The 25,945-nt window shown below is 41.2% G+C and overlaps 1 protein-coding gene and 1 long non-coding RNA gene across 3 annotated transcripts in view; both read right to left on the reverse strand.

The window, feature by feature from the left end:
• The window catches only part of LOC134224530 (uncharacterized), a 29,639-nt gene extending 5,584 nt beyond the window's left edge, over positions 1-24,055 (reverse strand). Inside the window, exons 1-3 of one of the 2 annotated variants that reach the window (XM_062703906.1) lie at positions 23,589-24,055; positions 11,938-12,407; positions 9,054-10,568 (exon numbers count right to left, since the gene is read on the reverse strand). In XM_062703906.1, coding sequence (XP_062559890.1) covers positions 9,054-10,568; positions 11,938-12,377 — 1,955 coding nt within the window. In that variant the 5' untranslated portion in view covers positions 12,378-12,407; positions 23,589-24,055. Of the gene's footprint in view, positions 1-9,053; positions 10,569-11,937; positions 12,408-22,047; positions 22,319-23,588 lie in introns of those variants that run through there. The other variant, XM_062703907.1, reaches the window with a different exon arrangement.
• The window catches only part of LOC134228018 (uncharacterized), a 593,534-nt gene that overhangs the window by 115,872 nt on the left and 451,717 nt on the right, over positions 1-25,945 (reverse strand). The window lies entirely within an intron of this gene.

The following is a 25,945-nucleotide window of genomic DNA, read 5'->3' on the forward strand; positions in this document are numbered from 1 at the left end:
CATCATTTACAGTTATTTGGGATTTGAAAACCAATGTGTTCAGAAAAGTGTGCTTGGTAGTCATATACTCAGGCCCATTTCATTCGCCTACTTTGTATCTTTTGTATATTTCTCCATGAAACAATATTCGTTAGAACAGGTAATGGATTTCCGTAGCGTTTCCATTTCAGTCCTGTACTTGACTAGTCTAACAGTAACTGCTCGAATTAGAAATGCAGGAAAAACTTGTTTCTTACATCCAATTAGAATTCCGTATTTTGCGTCCTATCACATCCCAACAATTTTTTTTAGCTGAAATAGTTTCTTTTTGGCCAAATCAGACCAATATCTCTCGAATACCTGATGTTGTTATTATCATCAATGACTACTATTTAGGTATTATTATGATAGAATTTGTTATTCATTTGTTTGCTTAGTACATATATGTTGGGGTATTATTATACCTTTGGCGAAGGTGGAAAACTCTAAGCAATATTTAATGGTAAAGAGCATTGACTAACTTCCTGGTCATTATCAGAAATGGTTTAGAAGAAAATCGTTGGTCTAGGACGAACTGTACAAAACGATCATTCACGGACGTTCCAGATTTGCGGAAAGGCCGTCTGGTAGCCACCTGCGGCCGTTGCAGAGTAAGAACTGTGAATTAACACTAAGACCATTATCAAAAAATGTCTTAGAAAAAAATACTCTAGGACGAACCATCCAAAATGACCATTTTACGGGAGTTCCAAATCATTCGGAAGGCCGCCTGGTGGCCGCGTGCAGTCATAGCTGATTAAGACTTTGAAATATCTCCAAGATCACCGTCCGAAAAGGTTTAGAAAAAATTGCGCTGCTCTAGGAAAAACTTTCTAAAATCATCATTTCTACGGTCACGGATTATCCCGAAGGCCATCTGGTGGTCACCTGTGGTCATAGCTGAGTAATGGCTGAGATTTTCATCAAAATCACCGTCAGAAATGGTTCAGAAAAATTGCGCTGTTCTACACACCTAAAAATAATCGTGTAATTTTAGGTGCTGTGACACCGACATATACGAGCGTCATTTTTGACGTAAAATTAGGTGGTACTTTAATTTTACATCACAACTTTATTGACAAAAAAATTGATTGATCAGTACGAGAATCGAACATAAGTCCGTTGAGTGAGAGCCCGGCACGCTACCACTCAGCTATCTCCGTTTCTTGAAAGAGGGATGATCGAAGTAAAACTGGTTCCACGATTTGCACTGAACAAGTATTTCACTGCATCAAGTCATTAACTGCTGGTGCGTTAGGTGCGTTGCAGCGGGTGCTGTGTTTAGGTTCCGTGACATATAATTTTAAATCATCTGACATTGAAAAATATACGATTCTGTTTATGTTATATGGTTTTGTGTCATTTTATTGAAATACATCACCTGTAATATTCATAATTTTTGGGTGTGTAGGACGAACTTCACCAAAATGACCATTTTTACGGATGTTCCGGATTTTCCGGAAGGCCGCCTGTTGGCCACTGCTGTCGTAGTAGAGTAGGAGCTGTGTATTAACTCGAATTTCGCCGTCAGAGATAGTTTACAAAAAATTGCGCTGCTCTAGGATAAACTTCTCAAAATTACCATTTTTATGGACGTTCCGGATTATCCGGAAGGCCGTCTGACGGCCACTTGCGGTCATAGCAGTGTGAGAAATGTGTTTTAGCTCAAACATCCCCATCAGAAATGGTTTAGAACAAACTGCGCTGCTCTCGGACGAACTTTCCAAAATGACCATTTTTACGAACGTTCGGGGTTTTCCAGAAGGCCGCCAGGTGGCCACCTACGGTCATAGGTGAATGAGAACTGCGAATCAACTCCAAGGTTATTATCAAAAATGATATAGAAAAAATCGCGTTACTTTAGGATGAATTGTTAATGAAATAAATAAAATAATTAATTACTGGTCACTTTTCCCAGTGCACCGGGACCTTTTATTTAACTATATTTACCTGAGCCTTCTATCAAATCACTTGAGTCTGATTTATAAGTTGAAACTATGCGGTTCATTTCATTTCAACACCTAATACGTTACCCTTATATATCACGGTTTGAGTCTCCCGCCTTCGGCAAAGAATCTCCATTAGCTCCAAAAAGCGGACATAAAAGATGGAAGCCAACCAGCCCCCGTTTTGAAGGAAGTTAAGGATGCCATTGAACAGCTAAGACCAATAAAGCAGCTGGTAAGAATGGTATCGGAGCTGAGCTCATCAAGATGAGCCCGAAAAAGCTGGCCACTTGCCTGCATAAACTGATAGTCAAAATTTGGGAAACTGAACAACTACCGGAGGAGTAGATGGAAGGGATCATATGTCCTATCTGCAAGAAAAGCGACAAGCTGGAGTATGAGAACTTTCGATCGATCACCATCTTTAATGCCTTCTACAAAGTTCATTCCCAGATATACCAGATCATTCTCCGTCGTATGTCATCAATGAGTTCGTGGGAAGTTGTCAGGCTGGCTTCGCTGACGGCCGCTCCGACATGGGACCAGATCTCTACTGTCAGCAAATCCTATGTAAAATTATGGACGATAACAGCTTTTCTGGGAAGCTTACCACACTGATCAAAGTAACGGTGGATGGTGTGCAAAACTGAGTGAAGATTTTGGGTAAATAGGGGAAGGTGGGTAGACTTGATCCCCGGGGAGACTTGATCACCCCCTGTTTTATCGAGGTCTGAAGTAGTTTTGGTCTAGCTTATTTTTTAGTATAGATCCTCTAGACAAATGACCTTTATGTGGTAAACTATTTTTTGAATTGACAACCTTATTTATTCTGCAGGGCGGTTTGTATGTTTTGACCTTTCTAAAGATTTTTTTATTGGCCTTGCAAAATTTGAACAACTTTTTATAACAATGACCAAATGCTTTCGTTTTTTCACAACACAAAGCCATAAATATGCTTAATGATCTATACTGATGAATATGTGAACATTCCATCAAAGTTTTAGGATATTTTAATTTGAAGGATTGCTTTAATATGGGGACACTTGATCCCCCATTAGTCACCCATACAAAAATTTGGCGAAAAAATTCCAAAAAATATAAATCTATTCTCAGGCTTATAATTTTTTGTAGATTTGACAGATTTGATGAAGGGTTGTCAGGAAAAATTATGTATTGCGTAGATATCATAAAAAGTCTCATCACTAAGTCTCCCCAAATTTTAAAATTGCATGTGCTGTCGAATTCAATAACAAAAATCGTTCACGTATACGCACAGCAATTCAAAAATTACGCGTATTTTGAAGGAAAAATATTTAAAAAATCTGAGGGCACCTTTCTAATTTTATCGAAGCAAGTTCTTGGAAAGGGATCAATTTCCCCCGAACATTTTAAAAGTCGATTTTTGACAGCACTCTAAAAAATCGATTGTGTATCAATAACAACAATAATTTAAGGTTTGACATACATCAGTAAAGTTAAACACTATATTTTTTAGAGAGGCTGTGTGGAAATCGCGTATGTTTATTTATTTTTGGCTGTGATACATCGGAAATCAGAAAAGGGGATCAAGTCTACCCAGTCTCCCCTACTGTCGACCGAACATTTGCAAGAGTAGCAGAACCTGAAACGTGATTCATGCGTCTGCGCCACACACCATTTTCAAGTTTTCCTCCAAGTATTGTACGCAGCACTTTTCGCTCGAAAACCGCGAAAGCTCTCCGGTCCACCTCTTTTAACGTCCATGCTTCATGTCCATAAAGGGCCACTGATAGAATCAGAGTTTTGTATAGAGAAAATTTCGTTTCCGCCTGCATGTTGCGGGACCCAAGCTGGTTACGTAATCCGTAAAAGATCCGATTCGCAGCAGCAGTAGGTCGTTTCACTTCACGGAAAACGTCATTTTCGCAAACGTTCCAAGGTAAACAAATTCTTCAACAACTTCAAACACATCCTCATCAAGCACTACCTCAGCACCAACACCACTAGGTCTTCCTCTATCTCTACCTGCCACCATGTAATGTGTCTTGGTAGAGTTAATGGTTAAGCCTATTCTCGTCGTCTCCACTCTTCAGCGGGACAAAAGCCTCCACTACTGCTCTGCGATCGATTCCAATGAAGTAGCATATGCGACCGTGTGATGATAGTGCCGTTCCTCTGCACGCCAGATCTCCTAACAGCGCCCTCGAGTGCAATGTTGAACAATAAATTCGATAGTGCATCACCCTGCTTCAATCCGTCTAAGGTCACAAACGAGGTTGACACTTCGTCTGGAATCCGGATACTTGATTTCGAGCCATCCACGTATCAGTCTAATCAGTTTCGCCGGAAACCATGTTCGGACGTTATTTGCCACAGCTCATTTCTTTTCACTGAGTCGCACTCTGCTTTGAAATCAATGGACAAATGGTGAGTCTGCAAGTTGTACTCCCGGAATTTATCAAGGATCATCCGCAGACTAAACATCTGCCTGGTATTCACTGACAAAGGACTCCTCAAGCGGTCTCAGCCTGTTAAACAGGATACGCGACAGGATTTTGTACGCCGAGTTCAGCAGGGTGTTTCCTCTGTAATTGGCACACTATATGCCCTTTCTTATAGATTGAGCATATGAGGCCATCCAACCAGCCGGCAGGCAGTTCTTCATCCTCCCATATTTTCTGGATAATGTGGTGGATTGATTGATGCAGCTGCTCACTTCCGTGTTCGAGAAGCTCGACCCAACAGATTTACTGTTTCCAGCTCGTTTAGAGCCTTCTTTACCTCGTCCAGCGTTGGTGATTCCACAGCTTGGCCGTCGCCGACTATGTCCATCCTGCTCCTTAATACACCTTCGTTTTCGCCGTTCAACAAATCTTCGCTCCTTCCACACGGCTGCCATCATAGTTTTTTTCTGTCAGCAAATTCTCCTCTCTGTCATTGAACATGGCGGGCACAGGCGCAGTCTTATGCCGCGCGCCATTGACAGTTACGTAAAACCTCCACATATCGTTTCTATCCATGTTCTTCTACGCTTCAGCTATCACACTCTCATTCGTATTGGAAGCTCATTGAGCGCTTATTCAATTAAAACTAGTCTTCTCCAGCTAAAAAACTTGCTTATTCAGCTTTAATTGTTTGTTGGGCACTGTACCGCTCTCTGTTGGAACGGGTACGAGTCACTAGCAACATTTTTCTCGTCCGTCACTCGCTGGCACTCCTCATCAAACCAACAATTTCGTTGGCGTCGCTGTGCAGTGCCTAACATTTCCTGCGCTGTTGTAGTCACAACTTCGTGAATATTTTCCCACAATCTGTTGACATCGCCAGATCCGGTGGCAGCTCCTACCGGCTCGTTCAGCTTCTGGCCTTACTGTTCAGCAACTCATTCAACTGACAAGCGTTGGATATTGAAACGCATCGTTCTGTTGTTTCGTGAATTCGTGACGCTGGAACGTCGCGCCCCAAGTTTTGCAATTACAAGGTATCCGAGCCAATGTTCGGACCTCTGAAGGACCTTACAACTATAACATCCGAGAAATGTCGTCCGTCCGATCAGCACGTGGTCTATCTGTAAGCAAGTGTCTCCACTCAGATGTGTTTGCTGATATGGCTGATTGCCATCCTTCTAGCAGCAGCAAAGGCCACAAGTCGCAGACCATTAAGTTGGTAGCGTTGGTATGAAGGCTTTCCGTACCAATGACAGGGCGAAAGAAACTTTCTCTACCGATCGGTTCATTTGCATCCCCGATGACAATCGTTACATCGTGTGTTGAGCACTCTCCGTAGGCCTTATCAATGCTGTCATAGAACTCATCCTTCACGTCATCAAGCTATAGTTTAAGAATTTGCCCTTCATTCTCAACACGCAAATGCGGTCGCCTAATATCGGATTCCACCGGATAACACGCTTCATCTGCTTCCCGATCACCATTCTCACGTTCCAAGATCCGACTTTCCAATCGTCCTTTATTCGGCTGTTGCCGTTGATTCAATCCGTTTGCTCTACTTTTGCCTTTCTTGGTAACTGTAGAATCTTTGGTAGGCTACTTTACCTAGGGTTGCGCCACCTACATCGCGTTGAAGGGGCTGCGTTCTCGATGCTGACACGATGTAACATGTAGTGCACAGTTTAGTTTAGAGTCCCTCGCTGGCACTCGGACGATGATCAGCCGCCCCTAACATGGAGAACAGACGCTCTATCAGATTTGCACCTCCGGAGAGGAGCAAATCCCCCCTTCCTTGTCAGAATACGTCCATGTTCCCACCGGGGTTGGTTACCCGATCTTCCCTAAGGTAGCTCGTAACCCGGCCAGCGCCACGAGGAGGGAGGGATAGGAGTTGCTAGTTAAGAGGCTAATTACCGCAAAATGGGGTCTATTTTATTCCTTCAGGTCGTACGCTTACCCAGCATTTGCCGTGCATCGAAGACAAAGTAAATGCTAGTGGGTAGAACCGAGCCCCATAGGGCCCGCCTGGGAAGCAGTGCTACGGGGATACTTTCGATAATGCGGTCAAAAAAGATTCGCACCCGCATCAAATGTGCCAAGTACAAAGCGCTCATAAGTAGGCCATACGTACCGTATTTAACGGGACAGTCCCGTTTTTTAGACCTGTTTGTGCTGTCCCGTCGTAATCTGAAAAATTCTCAATTTGTCCCGTTTTTCATTGATTCTGCATTGATAATTTTTTCGTCCCTATTAGAGAGATTTACAGCTCTCGGCTGGCTCATCTCTCAACAAAAAAAGTGGACAAAACCCATAAAAAAGTTTGAGATTTTATGTTATTAGTGTTGCTTAAAAATAATGCTTTCTATGCCGTTTTGTATTTTCCACTTTTCTTAAGCTTTTAAACGGTTAATGACAACAGGTGCTTCTCCGGGAGATTTTTAACACATCCAAAGATAATTTCTGCTTATTCCGGAGGCATTAGAATTTGGCCAATTTCATCAGTGGATTGAACGGAATTAGTAACTTGGTAGACAAATATTTCCTTAAAATCAGGTCACGTCTCAACGTCAATAAAATGAAGCTAAGAGCAGATATTCTAATTTTCAGATTAAGTTTATTTTACATTATTCTGTTTTAAATCTTCCGAAGTAGGTACTGTTGTTCAATAGTTTGATTCTTTTCGAATCATTCAAAGTCTTTCTTAATAATTCTGATTATTTCGAAATCATCCACTGTAAAAAAACCGACAGCATGAAACTAATAATTTATAATAAATCAACTGGCAAAATCGAGTTTAAGGCAGTTTCAAACCGAGGGAAAATTTGATCGTATTATAGGCTAGATCTATGGTCCACACGTACTTTAAGGCTTGTTCACACATCAGGATCTTGTCTGCTAATTTCGCTCCCATATGTGTGGACGAGATTTATGGGATTCCGTTATGAAAATTAGAAATTCGGCTCGATTTAAAATACAATCCGGCAGAAATCTGCGAGAGTCTGAGCTTCAAATCAGGCTATAAATAGGCCAGGATTTTTTACCTTTCCGCGACGAAATTGCATGAGTCCCGCTGTTTTAGGAGCACATGGGAACAAAACCAATTAACAAGATTCCCGAAGTGTGAGGTTACTTTAAGCGTAATCGAACATCAATTTCGATCAAAAAGGACTGTGAATTGATTAGATTGGTACTTTGACTATTGTTTGTTATTTTCAAATGTTCAGAATTGAAAAGTTTTTGATATTGGTCAATAACAAAACCTTAATGCATGTATAAGAGTAGATTAAAATAAAACGTCAAAATTCCCATTTTTTTATATTCCTTCGTGTTTTTTGGCTGCTTTCCATTGAAGAGTGAAATATTTGTAGTTTAGTATTTTTCCACAAATAACTTAGAATACAAAATTATGGTGGTGAATTATTCCCTCTAAAATATTTCTAATTTGTTACAAGAAAAATGAAAATTAAGCCCCTAAATATTGCAATTTCCACAGCTCTTGAGGCTTTTTGACATGTCCCGTTTTTTCACCGAAATTATCTGGTCAGCCTACTCATAAGCCGGTAGTCCTCTACGGACATGAAACTTGGCCAATGCTCGAGGAGGACTTGCAAGCACTCGGAGTATTCGAGAGACGGGTGCTTAGGACCAAATCTTCGGCAAAGATGGTGTTCGCCTGTGACGTGGCAGGTTCGAGAAGGCGTGGAACGGGAGGCGAGGTGGACTGGCCAGATATAGAACGACATGGCGAACGTGGGGCGCAATCGAGGGTTGAGACATGTAACCTCTTCTTCTTCTTCTTCTTCTGTTCGCGGCTGACTGGCTGTCATCATGCTGCATCCAATGATCGTTGCATTGTTCGGATGCCATTTATCCGGGTAACGTTGGAGGAATGCCTCCGAGAAGAGCAAATTGTCAGTCGTCATCAGGCAGCCGTGACGGTAAGGCGCGTACCCTAAACGCCACCGTATGGGCTGCGGATCCGGCGACTGACGAGGGTTTGTTGGAGGGGCTGGGAATCGAACCCATGATCATCCGCTTGTAAGGCGAACGTGTAGCCAACTACGCTACGGGACCCCCCTGACTCATTATCATGTCGTAATTTGAATTATAACAAAACCTGCGTAGGGATTTTATCTCGATGACCATGCTAGGTCATGCCGATTTCTGTTCATTCAAAGTTATTCTAGAAAGTAACAGCAAACAGTCGGCAATTGAACCTGCTACTTGGCATAGTGTTAAATCTTGATTAAGTATAGAAAATTTATTATCCGAAAATTTTCCTGTAAACACCTTCAAAGTTGAATTTAGTGAGTAGGTATGCTGACCATGATCGCCTGTTTGTAACATTTGCATTTTGGTTGATTTTGTAAATTGTTTGTCAATCGTCCCCACAAACTCAATCATTTCCTGATTACTACAGATAAGCAAGACAGTAAAGCTTATTTTACTGCATTGTGGGATAAGATGCAGTAAATTGAGCTTTCTGATCGATTCACATGCTTTTTACAAAATGAGTAAAAATGCGAGTGTTACGAATAAGCAATCATTAGTGGTACTTATATAAGGGATTTCAATAACACCTATAACTGGTAAGTTGGAAGTATACATAAATCAGTTGCCAAATAATAAAATACCCAAAAATACGTTAACCCAGTTTACTCACCGATCGTCACCGTTCCGGGGTCGATAATCCTTTCGCTCATCATATTTTCCTCCTTTGCCCCGGTGATCCCTGTTATTGTTGTAGGTCTGCTCCCCTCCGAATTCTCCGGGCTGCCGGCCCTTGCGTTCCCTTTCGTACTGCTCCCGTCGCTGGCGCAGTTCATCCTCGGTTTTCCGGTCAATCTCCTCCAACGTGTTCAGTCCCACCTCATCCAAAAATTGATTCTTCTTCCGTTCCCACTCCCACAGTAGCGATGCTTTGTTTTTCAGCTTCCAGTGCATATCCGGTTGGGTTTCGTACTTTTCGCGCACCCACGTCGGATAGTCAGCCCAGATGATTGCTTCGGTAGCCGTTGGTCCGACATTTGGCGGTGCAGTGGTACTAGCGCTTCCAGTGCTCGTACTGCTGCTGCTGCTACTCACCTCGTCATCTGCTAGATACCCTTCGCTCACAGTAGAAAGAATCAACTCCGGCTCAGGGTCAAGATCCAGAATTGCTGAGAGCCCCTGCAGGATGACGGAGCCTTCTTCCTTGATTGATTCAAACGCACTGGCGTAATCGAACTCAAACGGCGACAGCGAAGGAATTTTGGGCGGGGGAGCAGTCGATTGCTTTTGATGTTCGGCGACTTCCTCGGCCGTTGGATGGATGTACTGCTTGTAGTCTCTCGGGTGTTTGTGCTTTTTGTGCTTGTTCTCATAGTGTTCCGCTTTCTTCAGTTTGGCTTCGATTTTTCGCTGCTTAGTGTCGCAATATTTGGCGCTATATTCGGAGAAAAGCTCATCCTGTACTGCGTCCTTGTTGTAGCAGAATTCCGGTAGCACATAGTCTTGGTCCGCGATCAACATAGGCTGGCCGTCGTCTCCCGACCAAACAACTTTGTGCCTCACGTTTTCGTCCTGTGGAGGAACTCGTCGCACGCGAGGTTGCTCTGGCTCAGATGTCGGTGGTTCCGGCTCTGGTTGGGGTTCCGGTTCAGTTGGAAATTGGTCGTCCATCTGTTGATCCATGGTTTGAATCCATTCAAATTCAGCCTGCTGAACCTGTTCGTCCAGTTCCGACCGAGTATATAAATGTTTCAGCTTGTTCATTTCGTTCCTCAGAATCGTATTCTCCAGTTCCAATTCAGAGAGTCGTTGCTCATGATCGAAATTGTCGATGTTGGCGCGATTTTCATACATTCTTGAGTTGCCAATCATGACGGCAGCTATCCCTGTCAGGATAATGCTGAAAATTATGAACGATGTTTGACCTACATGCTTCCACGGAACGACCGAGTTTTCTGGTACGAGTGCAGTATCAGCATCGTCATGAATTCGTTTGCGCTTAAGTTGTTTGTTGCGGTTGGATTTTTTCTCGGCGTCTTGTTCTGGGGAGAGCGGAGGCGTGAGCTGCACACTCGATTGCTGAAGCTGGTCTAAGTTCAAATGTTTGTTGAAATGGAGACGCGCGTGATCGCCCCCGTCGCTGTCGCTTATCACGCTAATACCATCCGAAGACGAACCATCGTGGGAGCTAGGTGAGATCAAAGAGAAGAAGGGCAAACACGTGTGTGATGATTACTCTTTTAGTTATCTTAGCTTTTTTATTTATAGGTCTATAAGATAAGGAAGCAGCACAACAATACAGTCAACTCTCCCTAATTCGATGCTCTGTAATTCGATTCTTCTAATTGATTTCAAAATCTTACTTCTTTAACTTGATATCTTCCTTTTACCTGATGGTCCCTTCAATATCGAGTAAGGAAGAGTTCACTGTAGAAAGAAATTAGAATTGCGCGTTATGAGTGCACAGTAGAGTGATTCACTTTTTGACTTTTTTGCCCCCCGATGCTTAAACGATTGCATTTGCATTTTGCATTGCATTTTTAACAAATTTGGATGTAATTTGATTGTGCTCACGTCATTTAAAGTTTGTATGGAAATTACTTTGAAAATCGACCCTTATGTGAAATACCGTTCCGTGAGATGGCCCATGAACTAGGTATTTATATCTCAATCAACACATTGACTACATATAATACTTCTTAAGCTGAAAGGCAGTTTCGATTTGTCGTTTGGAAGCAAAGTTATGAAGAAAACAAAGTGCTCATTTTTGATATTGATGTTATTCTTTTACGTATTTCCTTTAAAAACCTCTCTTGCAAGTATCAAATCGTTTCGCAACAAAGACGAAATGTTTCCTGGTAAAAACTTCTATGTTGTGGAGTTTGATGGGAAGCGTTGGGGAACGGTTTTGCATAAAAGTTACTGTTTTCAAACTGCGCGTGCTCACTCAAATTAGATCCAAATTAGCTCAAAATTTAGGAGGGTTATTACAATGGCAAATGCAATCGTTTAAGCACCGACGGACAAAAAGTCAAATTTTGAATCACTCTAGTGCACAGGTCAACAATTTTGGATGTCGAGTGATCACTGATAACGCTTTATTGTCATGAAGTCTAAGGTCTAAGTACAGCCGACCATGCATTATTAATGCACCTGAGCTGAATGATTTGCAAACTAATGTCGTGCTCATTTCCTTAACTCTTGACTTTGCTCTTTGTTCCAATGTTCCAAAAATAACTTCCACATAAAGAGCACGGAAAACGTGAAGCGCATTACCACAAGGAAATGATCCAAAACATTTATAGTCACACAGTACGTAAAAAAGTATATTTACTTCCTACGACCGTTGCGTCTTCATCCAATAGTATACAGTTCTTCTTATTATGTATAATAAGGTAGATTGATTCAAAAACAACAAAATCATAGATGATGCGACCAAACTGATGAATAGGATTTAGTATAAAGAAAATTTGAGCAAGAATTGAATTCCCTACAACCATAGAAGTCTATATATTTGTTTTACATACTGTGCGTGCATGTACGGTGAATATACTCACTGCAAGCTAACGTTACTGCCGGCAAGCTTCTTTTTGCTGCTTTCCCTCTCGTCTGGCCGACCAACATCGTCACCTTTGTCACGTGCTACATCAGCATCGCTTTCATCTTTGGTTTGTTTGGTTTTATTTTTCACTGGTTCCACTCCACTGGGTTTGTCCCGCGTATCCTCTTCCGCTTCGATGTCGCCTTCGTTCGATGATCCACTCTCTTCTTCTTCTTCTTCATCATCATCAACATCTTCGTCACTCTCCTCCTCAGCTTCCGCGTCTTCCACTTTTTCCTTATCCGACTGCTCGGTGCGTTGTATCTGTCCGGGTTTCATCTTAGAGTTTCCGGCTTTCGGTGATCGGTCCACCAACGTCCAGCTCTCGAACTCTTCTGAGCTCAGTGTCGCGGAAGAATCCTCCTCGCCGGCGTTGGAATCACGATTTGCGTCCATAGCAGGACTGTTCAACCGCGGTAGGATAGGCTGAAGTAAGAGAAAAAATGAGAATAAATTAGCGAAATGAAACGGGTGTGAATACATATGACGACATTCTAAGTATTTTAAGAAGAGAAGAAATTCGTTGATCACCAAATTGGGTGTTATACCGATAATGGACCTAATTTCATTTAACAATTTTTTGAATAGCAAATTATTTAGTGCTTTTTTGCGGATTAGTTTTACTCGCTAGTGTTATCGCATTTGATTCCAACACTTCAGATTGATTAGAAAACGTATTGAATGGGTTGGATTACCATAATCCAATGTTTTTCGACTTCAAGGCAACATAAACTATAATCATGTCATTGAACATCATGGGCTCTAAGAAATGAACGGAAATGGTGGGCTGTTTTCAGAATTCTATATTTTTATTTTATTATCAGACTAAGGCCGGAGTGGCCTGTGCTGCACATAAAAGACTTCTCCATTCAGCTCGGTCCATGGCTGCACTTCGCCAACCACGCAGTCTGCGGAGGGTCCGCAAATCGTCCTCCACCTGATCGATTCACCTTGCCCGCTGTGCTCCTCGCCTTCTTGTTCTCGTCGGATCATTGTCGAGAACCATTTTCACCGGATTATTGTCCGACATTCTGGCTACGTGCCCGGCCCACCGCAGTCTTCCGATTTTCGCGGTGTGAACGATGGATGGTTCTCCCAACAGCTGATGCAACTCGTGGTTCATTCGCCTCCTCCACGTACCGTCCGCCATCTGCACCCCACCATCGATGGTACGCAACACTTTCCTTTCAAAAACTCCCAGTGCGCGTTGGTCCTCCACGAGCATCGTCCAGGTCTCGTGTCCGTAGAGAACTACCGGTCTTATAAGCGTTTTGTAGATAGTCAGTTTGGTACGGCGGCGAACTCTATTCGATTGGAGCGCCTTGCGGAGTCCAAAGTACGTACGATTTCCAACCACTATGCGCCTCCGAATTTCTCTGCTGCTCGGTGCTTACGATTCTTGGTTACGACAGTATCGTTATCGGCGGTCACCAGTGAGCCCAAGTACACGAATTCTTCAACCACCTCGATTTCGTCACCACCAATAGAAACTCGTAGTGGGTGGCTTACATTGACCTCTCTTGAGCCTCTCCCTATCATGTACTTCGTCTTCGACGTGTTGATGACTAGTCCAATCCGTTTAGCTTCGCTTTTCAGTCTGATGTAGGCTTCCTCCATCCTCTCAAAGTTACGTGCCATGATATCAATGTCGTCGGCGAAACCAAATAACTGGACGGACTTCGTGAAAATCGTACCACTGTCAATCCCTGCCCTTCGTATTACTCCCTCCAAAGCGATGTTGAATAGCAGACACGAAAGACTATCACCTTGCCGTAACCCTCTACGCGTTTCTAAGGGACTCGAGAATGCCCCTGAAACTCGAACTACGCACATCACCCGATCCATCGTCGCCTTGATCAACCGTATCAGTTTATCCGGAAATCCGTTTTCGTGCATTAGCTGCTATAGCTGGTCCCGATCGATTGTATCATATGCGGCTTTGAAGTCGATAAATAGATGATGTGTGGGCACGTTGTATTCGCGGCATTTCTGCAATACCTGACGTATGACGAACACCTGGTCTGTGGTAGAGCGTTCACTCATAAATCCCGCCTGGTACTGCCCCACGAACTCTCTTGCAATTGGTGTTAGTCGGCGGCATAAAATTTGGGAGAGTACCTTGTAGGCGGCGTTCAACAATGTGATTCTACAATCCAGCTTATCGCCCTTTTTGTAGATGGGACACACGACACCTTTCATCCACTCCTGCGGCAGAACCTCATCCTTCCAAACCTTGGTAATCACCCAGTGCAGCGCTCTAGCCAGTGCTCCACCACCGTGTTTAAACAGCTCTACTGGTAGTTGGTCAACTCCAGGGGCTTTGTTGTTTTCCAGCCGGCCGATCTCCTCCTGGATTTCCTGAAGATTCGGAGCCGGAAGTCGCATGTCCTGCGCGCGTGCTCCTAGGTCCATTACCATACCGCCACCGTTGTCTGCCACCGTTGTCCTCTGGAAAATCGAGTACTGTCTGTTCCGTGCCCGTTTGTATCGTGCCTCGTTCGCCCTCGTGCGGTGTTGCAGCAATGTCGCCCATGCTGCATTCTTCTCCTCAACTAACTGCTCACATTCGCCGTCATGGCGGATCGAATATCTCTCCAGCCATTTTCAAGAGATGCTGCGCCTAGCAGCTCTTCCGTTGGGAGTGCCACTTCCAGCTGCTGCGCGTATTCTTGGGCTAGTCTACCGTCTTGTAGCCGCCCAATGTTTAGCCGCGGCGGACGACTCCGACGCGTGTTGATCACCGTCGAGAGTTTTGAGCGCAGACATACTGCAACGAGGTAGTGGTCGGATTCAATATTCGCACTGCGGTAAGTGCGTACGTTCGTGATGTCGGAGAAGAATTTACCGTCGATTAGAACGTGGTCGATTTGGTTTTCCGTTACCGTTCCGTTTCCGTTCCGATTAGGTGATTTCCATGTGGCCTTGTGGATATTCTTGCGGGGGAAAAAAATTGCTTCGGACTACCATTCCGCGGGAGGCTGCAAAGTTTATGCATCGTTGGCCGTTGTCGTTCGATACGGAATGCAGACTATACGGTCCGATTACCGATCTATACATTTCCTCCCTTCCTACCTGAGCGTTCATGTCACCGATGACGATTTTGACATCCCGCAGTGGGCATCCATTGTATGTCTGCTCCAGCTGCGCATAGAACGCTTCTTTCTCGTCGTCGGATCTCCCTTCGTGTGGGCAGTGCACGTTGATGATGCTATAGTTGAAGAAACGGCCTTAAATCCTCAGCTTGCACATTCTTGCGTTGATTGGCTGCCACCCAATCACGCGTTGGCGCATCTTTCCCAGCACTATGAAGCCGGTTCCCAGCTCGTTGGTGGTGCCACAGCTTTGGTAAAAGGTAGCCGCTCGATGCCCGCTTTTCCACACTTTCTGTCCTGTTCAGCAGATTTCCTGCAGCGCTACGACATCGAAGTTGCGGGGATGTAATTCATCGTAGATTATCCTGTCGCAACCTGCGAAGCCTAGCGACTTGCAGTTCCATGTTCCAAGCTTCCAATCGTGATCCTTTATTCGTCGCCTAGGTCGTTGCCGATTGTATCGAGTCGTATTATCTTCTATGTCGTTCGTAATAGTTGTTTTTAAAGGCGGCTTATTGGGTCTGCGCAAACCTCCTGTCTCGACGGAGGGCCGTCGTGTCAGGGCTGTTTAGCGTCCCACCTAACACCAGGATCGTCAAGCCCTTGGACATAGTCCCTGCTGTCCCCCTCAGAATTCTATATAATAAAACCTGATTTGGCGATTGTGGAATCGACCAGTGATTTTCGTCAGTGATTTTCTAGTAAACAATGACATCCTATCTACAGCAGCCGAAAATTGATATGCGGAATAAACGCAGCGTTGTCATCGCATTGCGTCTGATGATAACCTGACTGATTGGCGAAATCCGACTACGCATTGCTCAGATTCTGCAGCGGGAGGAGATACTCGGATAGTGAAGAGGTGCTCCGGATGGTGGCAGCGTATAATAGCAGAGGCCGACCATCAAGAATGCCTTTTATCGAAAACAGCGAGAAGAACCTTGGTCAGCACTAGCAAAGCAAGAAAGCCACTTCTCCTCTGCGATATCCCATGACGACTGATAGAAGCGCAAGAATGAATCCGAGGATGGCATTAAAAGACACAACAGGACAGTCACTGATCCAACTATTTGGCCAAAACATTGGTTCAAGCATTTGTAACAACCTTTTCAAGTTCCGATGTCCGACCAACTATCAACAACTCGGCATGCTTAGTCAATACTGTGACTCATGTCAACTCCGCTGCGGGGATCGATCGCATTTCACCATAAATGCTCAAAGTTGACCTCATGCTAACTGGCGAAGCATCATTATAGGCGTAAGTAGAGTCCTGGTTTAGGGGCAATGCCTATAGGCTGCCAAGTTTTTTTTGCCTTTGCTGCTCATTTGTCTTGTTGTTTACATCACTCAATATGCGATAAATTTTAAGCTGATTTCGATTTCGAAAAATTAAGCGTATTTCATTGTATTTTCATGAATTATGCGTTATGCATAAGGTTTTCTAAATCAGCTTTGAGTTTTTGGAAATCTTTCTTAACGTTTGCATAATATGCGGAAAGCTTCAAAAACCTTTAAATAGAGGGGCATTATTTTCTTCCTAATTTTATGATAACTGTATGATATTCCAATTTTTGAGAGCACCTTGAAGATCGGACTAATGAGAAAGGATGAGGTCGGTTATTTTCTCACGCTCCATATAAAACGAAGACATATTTTGAATTAAAAAAATTAAAAAGGTGAGACGAGATGGAAAGCCCAGAAAAATCCTTACTCCATAAAGGAAAACAAAAGATTTTTTGAGCTGGCTTGATGAAATTCTGAATGAATTATGGACAAGCGGCATAGATCATCATTGCGTGAGTAATTCGGTGATAAAAACTTGAGCTAGTTTTTGTGTGAAATATACGAAGCGTACCTCAATATCTCGTTCCAAGATTTGAGGATTCTAAAAACGTTTGCATTTACATATCTATGCAAGAGTGGATTTTCAACACATCTCCAGATAAAGACCAAAGCGATGTAGATATTGAACAACGAAGACGATTTGATAAAGACTTTATTAGACACACAACCTCGTAAGCTGGTATCACAAATTTATTTATTTATTTTTATTTATTTATTTATTTCGTCAACCGACGTAGACTAGTACATATACAATATACATGTTTTTCTTTATTTTCTTAATGCTATAAATACGGTATTATAGTGTTTAAAAATAAAAATAGTTTGGTTAAGTAGTGTTTAATTTTGCGATTTAATGTAAATTTAGATGTGTAGGTTTCGAATTGTGACAAAATATTTTTTTAGGTTCTGCCGAGACATTGTAAAGTCAATAGTTTCGCAGTGTTGATTATAGATAGCCAACATCTGATTGAGAGGTCCGAATTTTGCATAATTTGTACGGCAGTGATTAATGAATCGCCTGCTTTGAGCGTGCTTACAGCGGCACACAAGGAGTTAACTTTCTGAAATCAGTATGGCGAAAGGCATCTAAGGCTCGATTTCTCAAAATTAAGCACCTTCATCGAAAAAATATTTGGTAGGCGTAGTAGCGGACACCTTCCTACATAACCGGTACCAAATAGTTTTTCATGAAAAGTTCCTAATTTTGAGAAAACCCGCGTTAGATGTCTTTCGCCATACAAATTTCTTGCGGTTAACTTTCGCTGGCTATTTGCGCATATACGATAGCGCCTGGAAGTGGAAGCGGCGAGTAGCAAATCAGCCACTGCCAATAATTCATTAAAAATGTATGTCGATGACGCAGTTGTCGAGATGGTATGTAGAAATTTAATTTCGATAAAATGTTGAATCAATACGCTGCGAAACTATATCGTTAATAAATGAAACCATTGCAGTTTCACGACGCTCTTTCAAAGATTGAATGTTTATAAGCTTGCAGCGTGCCTCATATGATGGAAGTGGGAATGTTGTCCAACCTAATTTACGAAGAGCAAATAATAGGAATTGTTTTTGTACTGATTCTAATCTTTCTTCGTGTGCTATTGAAAATGGAGACCATACAATGCTGCAATATTCCAGTATCGACCTTACATAAGCAATATATAATGTTTTAATTGTGTATGGGTCATGAAAGTTATAGCAGAAACGTTTTATAAAACCCATCATATTATTTGCTTTATGAATAATGGTGTTGTAATGGTCGATGAATGTTAGTTTGGAGTCTAACCCAACTAACAATTTTGGTGCTAAAAGCTTCAACTTCTAGCCTTTGGCTGTATAATATTTGAATAAAAGCAGCCAATGCTGAATAAAAGAAAAGCCTCTGCAAATAATCCCTTAAACTTCAACTCGACTATTACCCAAATATCTATCAGCTAGTCAGTGTGCCGAATATATTTAATCTTTTATCGTTTATGCAGCTTTCATATAGTCATAAAACAGCTCTGTCTGAATTAGCAACAAAGCTTATCGGTTAAGAGCTCATGTATGTAACTAATTGCTTGTTAGCAACTTCCCACATTACGGTGAGTAACATTCACAATGAAAACGTTTTCGCTGTTGTTATAGCACTAACAATATAGCGTAATGGCGCTATAAATGAACTAACGAAGCTTTTAAGGCAACTTCTGTATCTTTGAAGATTACACAACGTTTAAGTAAACCTTATATTGCTTCTTTTTATAGCTTATCAGTATGGAACGTCAAAACCGCAATGTTTACATTTGATTTTTGTTGCCGGAGCTGTGTATGAGCTATTGATTTCTGTAATGCAGCTACAATGGTATTCACCTGCTCTTATAGCAACTGACAAAGCGCTGTCATTAATGCTAGCAGTAGCGTAAGAAAACAAGCCATTTAGAAGCGATATTTCTGTTGACGGCTACTGTTAAACGATTAGCAGCAGAGTAGCATCTACACAGATCGAGAAAATGTTGCCTAAAAACAATTTCAGCGATTGATGATGCATAAAAGTTAGGCAACAGAACATGCTGATAGATGTTTGAATAATGGTTGGAATAATGCTGAAAGCATAATCTTTAAACTTATTTGCTGAAAGCAGCACTAACGTTTATATAGCATGAATCTGAAAATAGCGTTAGTAAAACAACCTATGTATAGGGTATGCGAAGAAGCACATCCATAATTTTCTTTGTTATTTACATATGTCAAAGTGACAGTGATGACAGAGCAGCGGCCATTGAATCAGGAGATCAGGAGTTCGAATCTACGTAGCAACAAAATTGATATTTGAGTTTTCACAAAAAAAAACATTGAATAAACTTCCGAAATTTACTCTCCTCTCAAATAATATTTAATCAAATTGAATTCAATGGCTGTATAAAACTTATTTAACAGATTCAAAAAATCTGAATAAGCGCCATTGAAGCGAATTATATTACTAAATGGTGTTTAGTAAAGATTGAGAAAAAATTGTGTAACATGCTGTAAAGTAGTTGTGCAGACACGTCAAAAACAGCTGAATAGATTCGCCAGATTTGCTGGTAAAAGCATTGAATAGAAGTTCTTGATCATATGTATAGCACACATATTCAGCTTGAAGCCGTATAGACGAGTTGAAATAACATTTACATTGACATTAAATGTTAGTTGGGAAGATAATTCCTAAATCCCTAACTCTATCGCATTTCTCTACAACCTGCACACCCAAAAATTATGAATATTACAGGTGATGTATTTCAATAAAATGACACAAAACCATATAACATAAACAGAATCGTATATTTTTCAATGTCAGATGATTTAAAATTATATGTCACGGAACCTAAACACAGCACCCGCTGCAACGCACCTAACGCACCAGCAGTTAATGACTTGATGCAGTGAAATACTTGTTCAGTGCAAATCGTGGAACCAGTTTTACTTCGATCATCCCTCTTTCAAGAAACGGAGATAGCTGAGTGGTAGCGTGCCGGGCTCTCACTCAACGGACTTATGTTCGATTCTCGTACTGATCAATCAATTTTTTTGTCAATAAAGTTGTGATGTAAAATTAAAGTACCACCTAATTTTACGTCAAAAATGACGCTCGTATATGTCGGTGTCACAGCACCTAAAATTACACGATTATTTTTAGGTGTGTGGTTTCCTAATGTAATTGAGAGATTTGATGCTGTTCTTTTTCTGCTGAATGATATGAGGTTACATTTTTTTACATTCAGTTGCAATAGGCTTTTATTGCACCATTCGTAGAATGTGCATATTTCGTTCTGGAATATGTTGAGGTCATTTTTATTCCCTATTTCCAAAAAGAGCTTCATGTTATCTGCATAGATTAACACTTTAACACTGCCAGTACAATAGTCGCACTGAATGAAATGCTGAAAAATCAAATATTAGAGTGTTCATTGTTCAAAGATAAAGCCTGCCCACACACCAAAAAATTGGGAATATTACAGGTGACGTATGTGAAAAAATGACACAAAACTAGATGACATAAGCTAAATCGCATATTTTCAATGTTAGACGATTTAAAATTACATGTCATGGAACCCAAACACAGCACCCGATGCGACGCACCTAACGCTTTAGCAGTGGATGACTTGATGCAGTAAAATACTTGTACCCCTTTCTTCAAAAGACGAATATGGCTGAGTGGTAAAGTGTTGGGCTCTCACTCTGCGGGCTTATGTTCGATTCTCGTTCATATCCTTCATTTTTTTGTCAATAAAGTCGTGATGTTAAATTAAAGTATCACCTAATTTTACGTCAAAAGTGACGCTCGTATATGTCGTTGTCGCAGCACCTAAAATTACATGATAATTTTTATGTGTGCACGTTATATTTCGGACACCCATAATCCTAATTGATTTTATTAAATTTTCACAGACCACTGAGAAGATTAATTTACATGACAGCTGAATTTCTCCGCTTTGCAAGATTCTTTCAGCATGTTTCATTCTCGCCATTAAATTTATAAAATAGCTACAAATCAATTGGACATTGTCTGTCCGAAATCTAACGTGGATAGGCTTTATTGCAGGCTTACAAGAGCAGTTGATGGAGACGCATTATCGTTTGCTTGCTTGGGTGGGGATTGAAAAGTGCTGTATGGTTTCGATCAAGTCAGACCCAGCAATTCATAAAATTTTGATAAATGTTCATGAAAGTAAAATTAAGCAATACGAACAAAGACTTAGTTTGTAGTTCACCTGCCTAAAAATACCTACATCGTGCTTTGCTAGAAAATGATCTCGCCTGTATTGTGTACGATAGGTGTGCTTTTTAGCTGGTGCTGTTTTTTTTACAATTTTACTCAACAAAATTATTTTGCACTGTTTTGAAAGTTATAATATTTTTACAACGAACCAGCATGCAACGACCATTCGTACTGACGAACACTTTTTCCTAGCGAAAATTTTTGCGACTGAGGTGGGGACCAAAACCCGCACTCCGCAGCACAATGCGATATACCTGGCGACACTAACTGCATGGCCATGAAATATATTATAATTACGGTAAGAATCATGTTTACTGTTCTGATTACTGATTTACTGATAAAGTTACTCGAATGAGCTGAAAACTGTCGAATATTCCCATTCGAATGTAAATCAATCGATGACGATGATGAATAAGATTTTTATTCTACATTTAACTACTTAATACTGCTCTATTCCATACTACCGATTGCTGGTATTTTTTAGAATGACCGGGCAATTTCTAAATCTTGATCAAGTATTTGACTTGTAACAGTCGAATAACAGATTTTGACAACAAAAGTCTTCGAGTTTTCCACAGCAAACTTTTCGAGCTTGACAACAATACAAATTTAAGATTGTATGATTCTCAGATGCAAATTTGTTTTTGTTTTAATTAATATCTGTAGATGCGAACATCGAATGGTCCCTGTATTCCCAATGTTGATCATTTTACCTTTTTTGAACCAATCGGCACAACAAATAAATCTTTTTCGTCGTTTTCAGCTCTCACTGAAGAACAACATCATCACACATAAAAATCTCTCGCTGCATTCTAACCTAGGGGCAACGATGAGCCAAAAATTTTAAAAATAAACTCCTACCAAAAGATTGTTGATTTGCTGTAACACTCACGTTTTTTGGCGTCGCACCTCCGACGTTGTGTTCCGGCCGGTGTCACTAGTCTTCCTCTTATTCGAATCTGAATTTCACTATCACTAATAGGAAAATGTCACAGTTAGAAAGGGATGCGCTCACTTCGGCGATGCAGACTGCACTACTGCGCTAACTTCTTAGGTTTTTCCGAGACCTTTGTTACGAGTCGGATGGGTTTCTGCTCGTTTGCAGATTAACGATTGGATGGTAGTAAATACATCGGAAAGCGAATCAATGTGTCCAGAATATGTGTACCTCAGGTCCGCGTGAATAAGTGTGGCAGCTTTCTTTATTCGATATATGGCTTGAGTATACGGTCCATGGCTTCATGGAGGTACGTAACTGACAAAATCGAGGCGTGGAAGCAAGTTCTGAGTGCGAATAATGTTTGGCTACCTCCGTTAATTTCATATATCAAAGTAGTTTCTATTCGATGCGTAAATTGGAAGGAGTATTTCTGATCTGAGGATATGTCCGAGAAACAATGAAAATATAATCAGGTACAAAGAGCGCTTTCAGTATACGATGTACATGGTTTAAAGTGGTTTTAGGATGTGAGGTCGAAGTGTAGACAGAGTTTACCAGTCAATAGCTGCTCTTTTTGCGTCAATTTGTAGCGATGTAAATAATTCACTACGAGCTTAAAAATGCATAAGAAAACGCCACCAAAAAGCCACGCAAATGTATAATGAATCGCCTGCTTCGAGCGTGCTTACAGCGGCACACTAGGAGATAACTTTCGGAAATCAGTATGGCGAAAAGCATCTAAAGTTCAATATCTCGAAAATAAGCAACTTAATCAAAAAAAATATTTGGTAGGCGTAGTAGCAGACACCTTCCTACATAACTGGTACCAAATAGAATTTCGTGAAAAGCTCCTGCTGTTGAGAAAACCCGCGTTAGATGTCTTTCGTCATACAAATTTCTGGCGGTTAACTCATGCTGGCTATTTTGCGCATATACGTTAGCGCCTGCATGTGACAGTGGCGAGTAGAAAATCAGTCCCCGCCAATAATTCATTATATATGTATAAATGTCGCGTGTATTTTGACGGATTTTCTTGAGAAACGCAAACGTATTCATGTATCCATTTTGAAACTTTTGCAAAAGTTTCGAAATGCACGACTTTTTGATGATACCAAGATGTATCTTTTTAAGTAAACGACGATTTTATTGTGGTTCTATAGCATACTTGAAAAGTGAATCGATGCCTCCAAGAGCGCCTCAAAACCATAATTGTTCCTTGAGTTATACATATATATTTAATGCCAATATTCAAAGTGAGTCACATTGCGACATAGGTACTTATCGGTGGGTCGCCACTAAACCGATCCGCGCTAGTTAGAACTTGGGATGCGACGAGATTTGTGATCATTCGAATCATGTCAAAAGTAGTGCGCATCATGCATGCAATAACTCATTTGACTTACACTAGTTGCGATATTTAAGACACCTTATTTGATTTTTTTTTGATTTTTTTCTAATTTTTTATTACATATACAACGTCATTTAAGACTTACCTTATCGAAATAATTACGCACAATGTAAATATATATGTAGGTATCAAAAGTATCACTGCGGCACACTGCGCCTGAACTTGATTTTCCTTCTTCTGTTTGCCCACAAGAATTTCGCACACCCCAGCTGTCTCGAGCCGCACCAAAATAAAAACACTCCACGATTTTAGTCAAACACCCCGGCTCTCTTTGTATGCATTTGAGTTACATATTCACTTGTCTGTCACCCATCATCCACCAGGAAACACCAGCACCTACTGTGATTGCACTCTAAACAGCACGCACGAGTCACGATCTGCTTATTTGTTGCTGGCGTCCAGCAACGACGTCGTTTGAGGCGGAAAAATGGCAAACCCACAATCCACGAAAATGAACAATATGACAAATGGAAATCGGCACGACCGACGTCAAATGTCGCGATGCAAAATGATCCAACACACAAGCGGACAGCAAATCTATATCCACCAACAAAGCATACCTACGCCTGACGCTCCCGCGATGACTACATCTACGTCGCTGGTTGTCGCCGCCGCCATCCAGAACGCGTGTTCCTGGTGGGTGGTGCAGAATTTTGTTGTGGTTTCGTTGAAGAGAAGTATCACGAACACGTGTGTAATGAATGGGATAGACTTTAAATTACGCCACCGTTTTGGAAGCTTTTTCTGGCAAGATAGTTTTGTGAATCTTCATTTTTTAAAAACATTATCTGTAAATCAAAATAAAAGGTGAATTTTTCGCATTGTTACGTATTCTTTGCTGTGCTTCTTTTCTTGAGCATGTATTGCTCGAAACAAGAAACGTCGCTTCGACAGCCAATATTACCAGTGCCTGGTATAGTAGGATGAGTGCTCTGGTGTACAGTAGATGAAGCTAAATTATTATTTTTTCCATTCTATTGTAGATGGCGCAGCTGGTTTCTCAATAGAAGCCACTACATCCGTCTAGAACTAGGCTGGTTCAATGTTAATAATTTAGACCAACATCTATCTACAAACTAACTTTTTTTCGCTGGAAACTAGCAATCTTTTGCTGATTTTTTCTGTGCTGTTCAACCAGCAATAAATTCAGCAGAATGTTTTGCTGATGTATTTACAGCAATCAAGACAGCAATGCGTTTTGACAGAACTATTGCTGGTTTCCAGCAATTTCATCGCGGCAAAAATTTTACTGGTTTTTCAGCAAAATCTTAAGTTTGTGTTTGCCAATAGTAATATTCAATGAAAACGATGAAGAATATATGGTAAAAACATAAGCCTCCCACATTCAATAAGTCTTGAAAAAATATCTATAGGCCAAGGTATAGGCTGCAAACTGCTTACAAAATGCTATTGTTATCTCCAAACCGCAAATTACCAATTTATTGCTCGGTTCGGCTTTCGCCGCTGTCGCAACATGGCAATTTAAATCAACGAATAAGTGTTTGACATATACATTGCTGGATGTTCAGCAATGTCGTAGAATTGCTGGATTTTCAGCTAACAAAACCAACTTAGCTGAAGTTTCAGCAACAGGAAATTTACTAAAGCAATTCCAGCAATTCAGTTTGCTGGACGACGATAAATACATTTGGTGTGTATATATATATATAATAGGGTAGTTCAAAACATTGATTTTGCTCCACAGTGCTAATCTGATGCTTTACCATGTTCTGAGTGTCCTCTGAAAATTTGAGCTCATCTTATATATAAAAATGAAATGGTCTGTGTTCGTATCCGCATAACTCGAAAACGGCTCGATGGATTTTTTTCATTTCTTCAGCAGAAACATTCGTTATAGTTTCCGACGGGTTTATATGATATTTCCTAATGCGAAAATCATGAGTAGGGTTGAGTAAATCGTGGAAAACTAAAAGCAAAATTTGTACGGATATTTCGCATGGACAGTTCTCAACGCGTATTTTCGCCTACTATGCAGGACAACGTCTGCCGGGTCGACTAGTTTGGATTAAAACTGATTTAGCACAAGCCATTTCAAGTTTGCATGCAAATTAGTATGGGCAAATTTATTTTTTCATTATACTGTTAATGACGTTTCCCCATCAAGCGTAGGTTAAAAGAAAACCTTTATAGCTAAAAGGAATACTCAACAGCTTACAGGGCTTGGTAGTCATATGGCTACTGCTTCTGCCTCATACGCAGGAGGTCGTGGGTTCAATCCCAGGTCCGTTCCATTCTCCTACTTTGTATCTTTCTCTGTATTTCTCATGTTCTAGCAATCGCTAGAACTGGAAATGGACTTCCATACCGTTTCCATTACTATTCCTATACCTTCAACTTGAGTATTCTAACAGTAATCTGCTAGAATTGGAAATGAACTATGCAGCTCGTTTCCTACATCCAATTAGAAATTCCATCAGTTAC

This window comes from Armigeres subalbatus, chromosome 3, assembly GCF_024139115.2.
Source record: "Armigeres subalbatus isolate Guangzhou_Male chromosome 3, GZ_Asu_2, whole genome shotgun sequence".
Lineage (NCBI taxonomy): Eukaryota > Metazoa > Arthropoda > Insecta > Diptera > Culicidae > Armigeres > Armigeres subalbatus.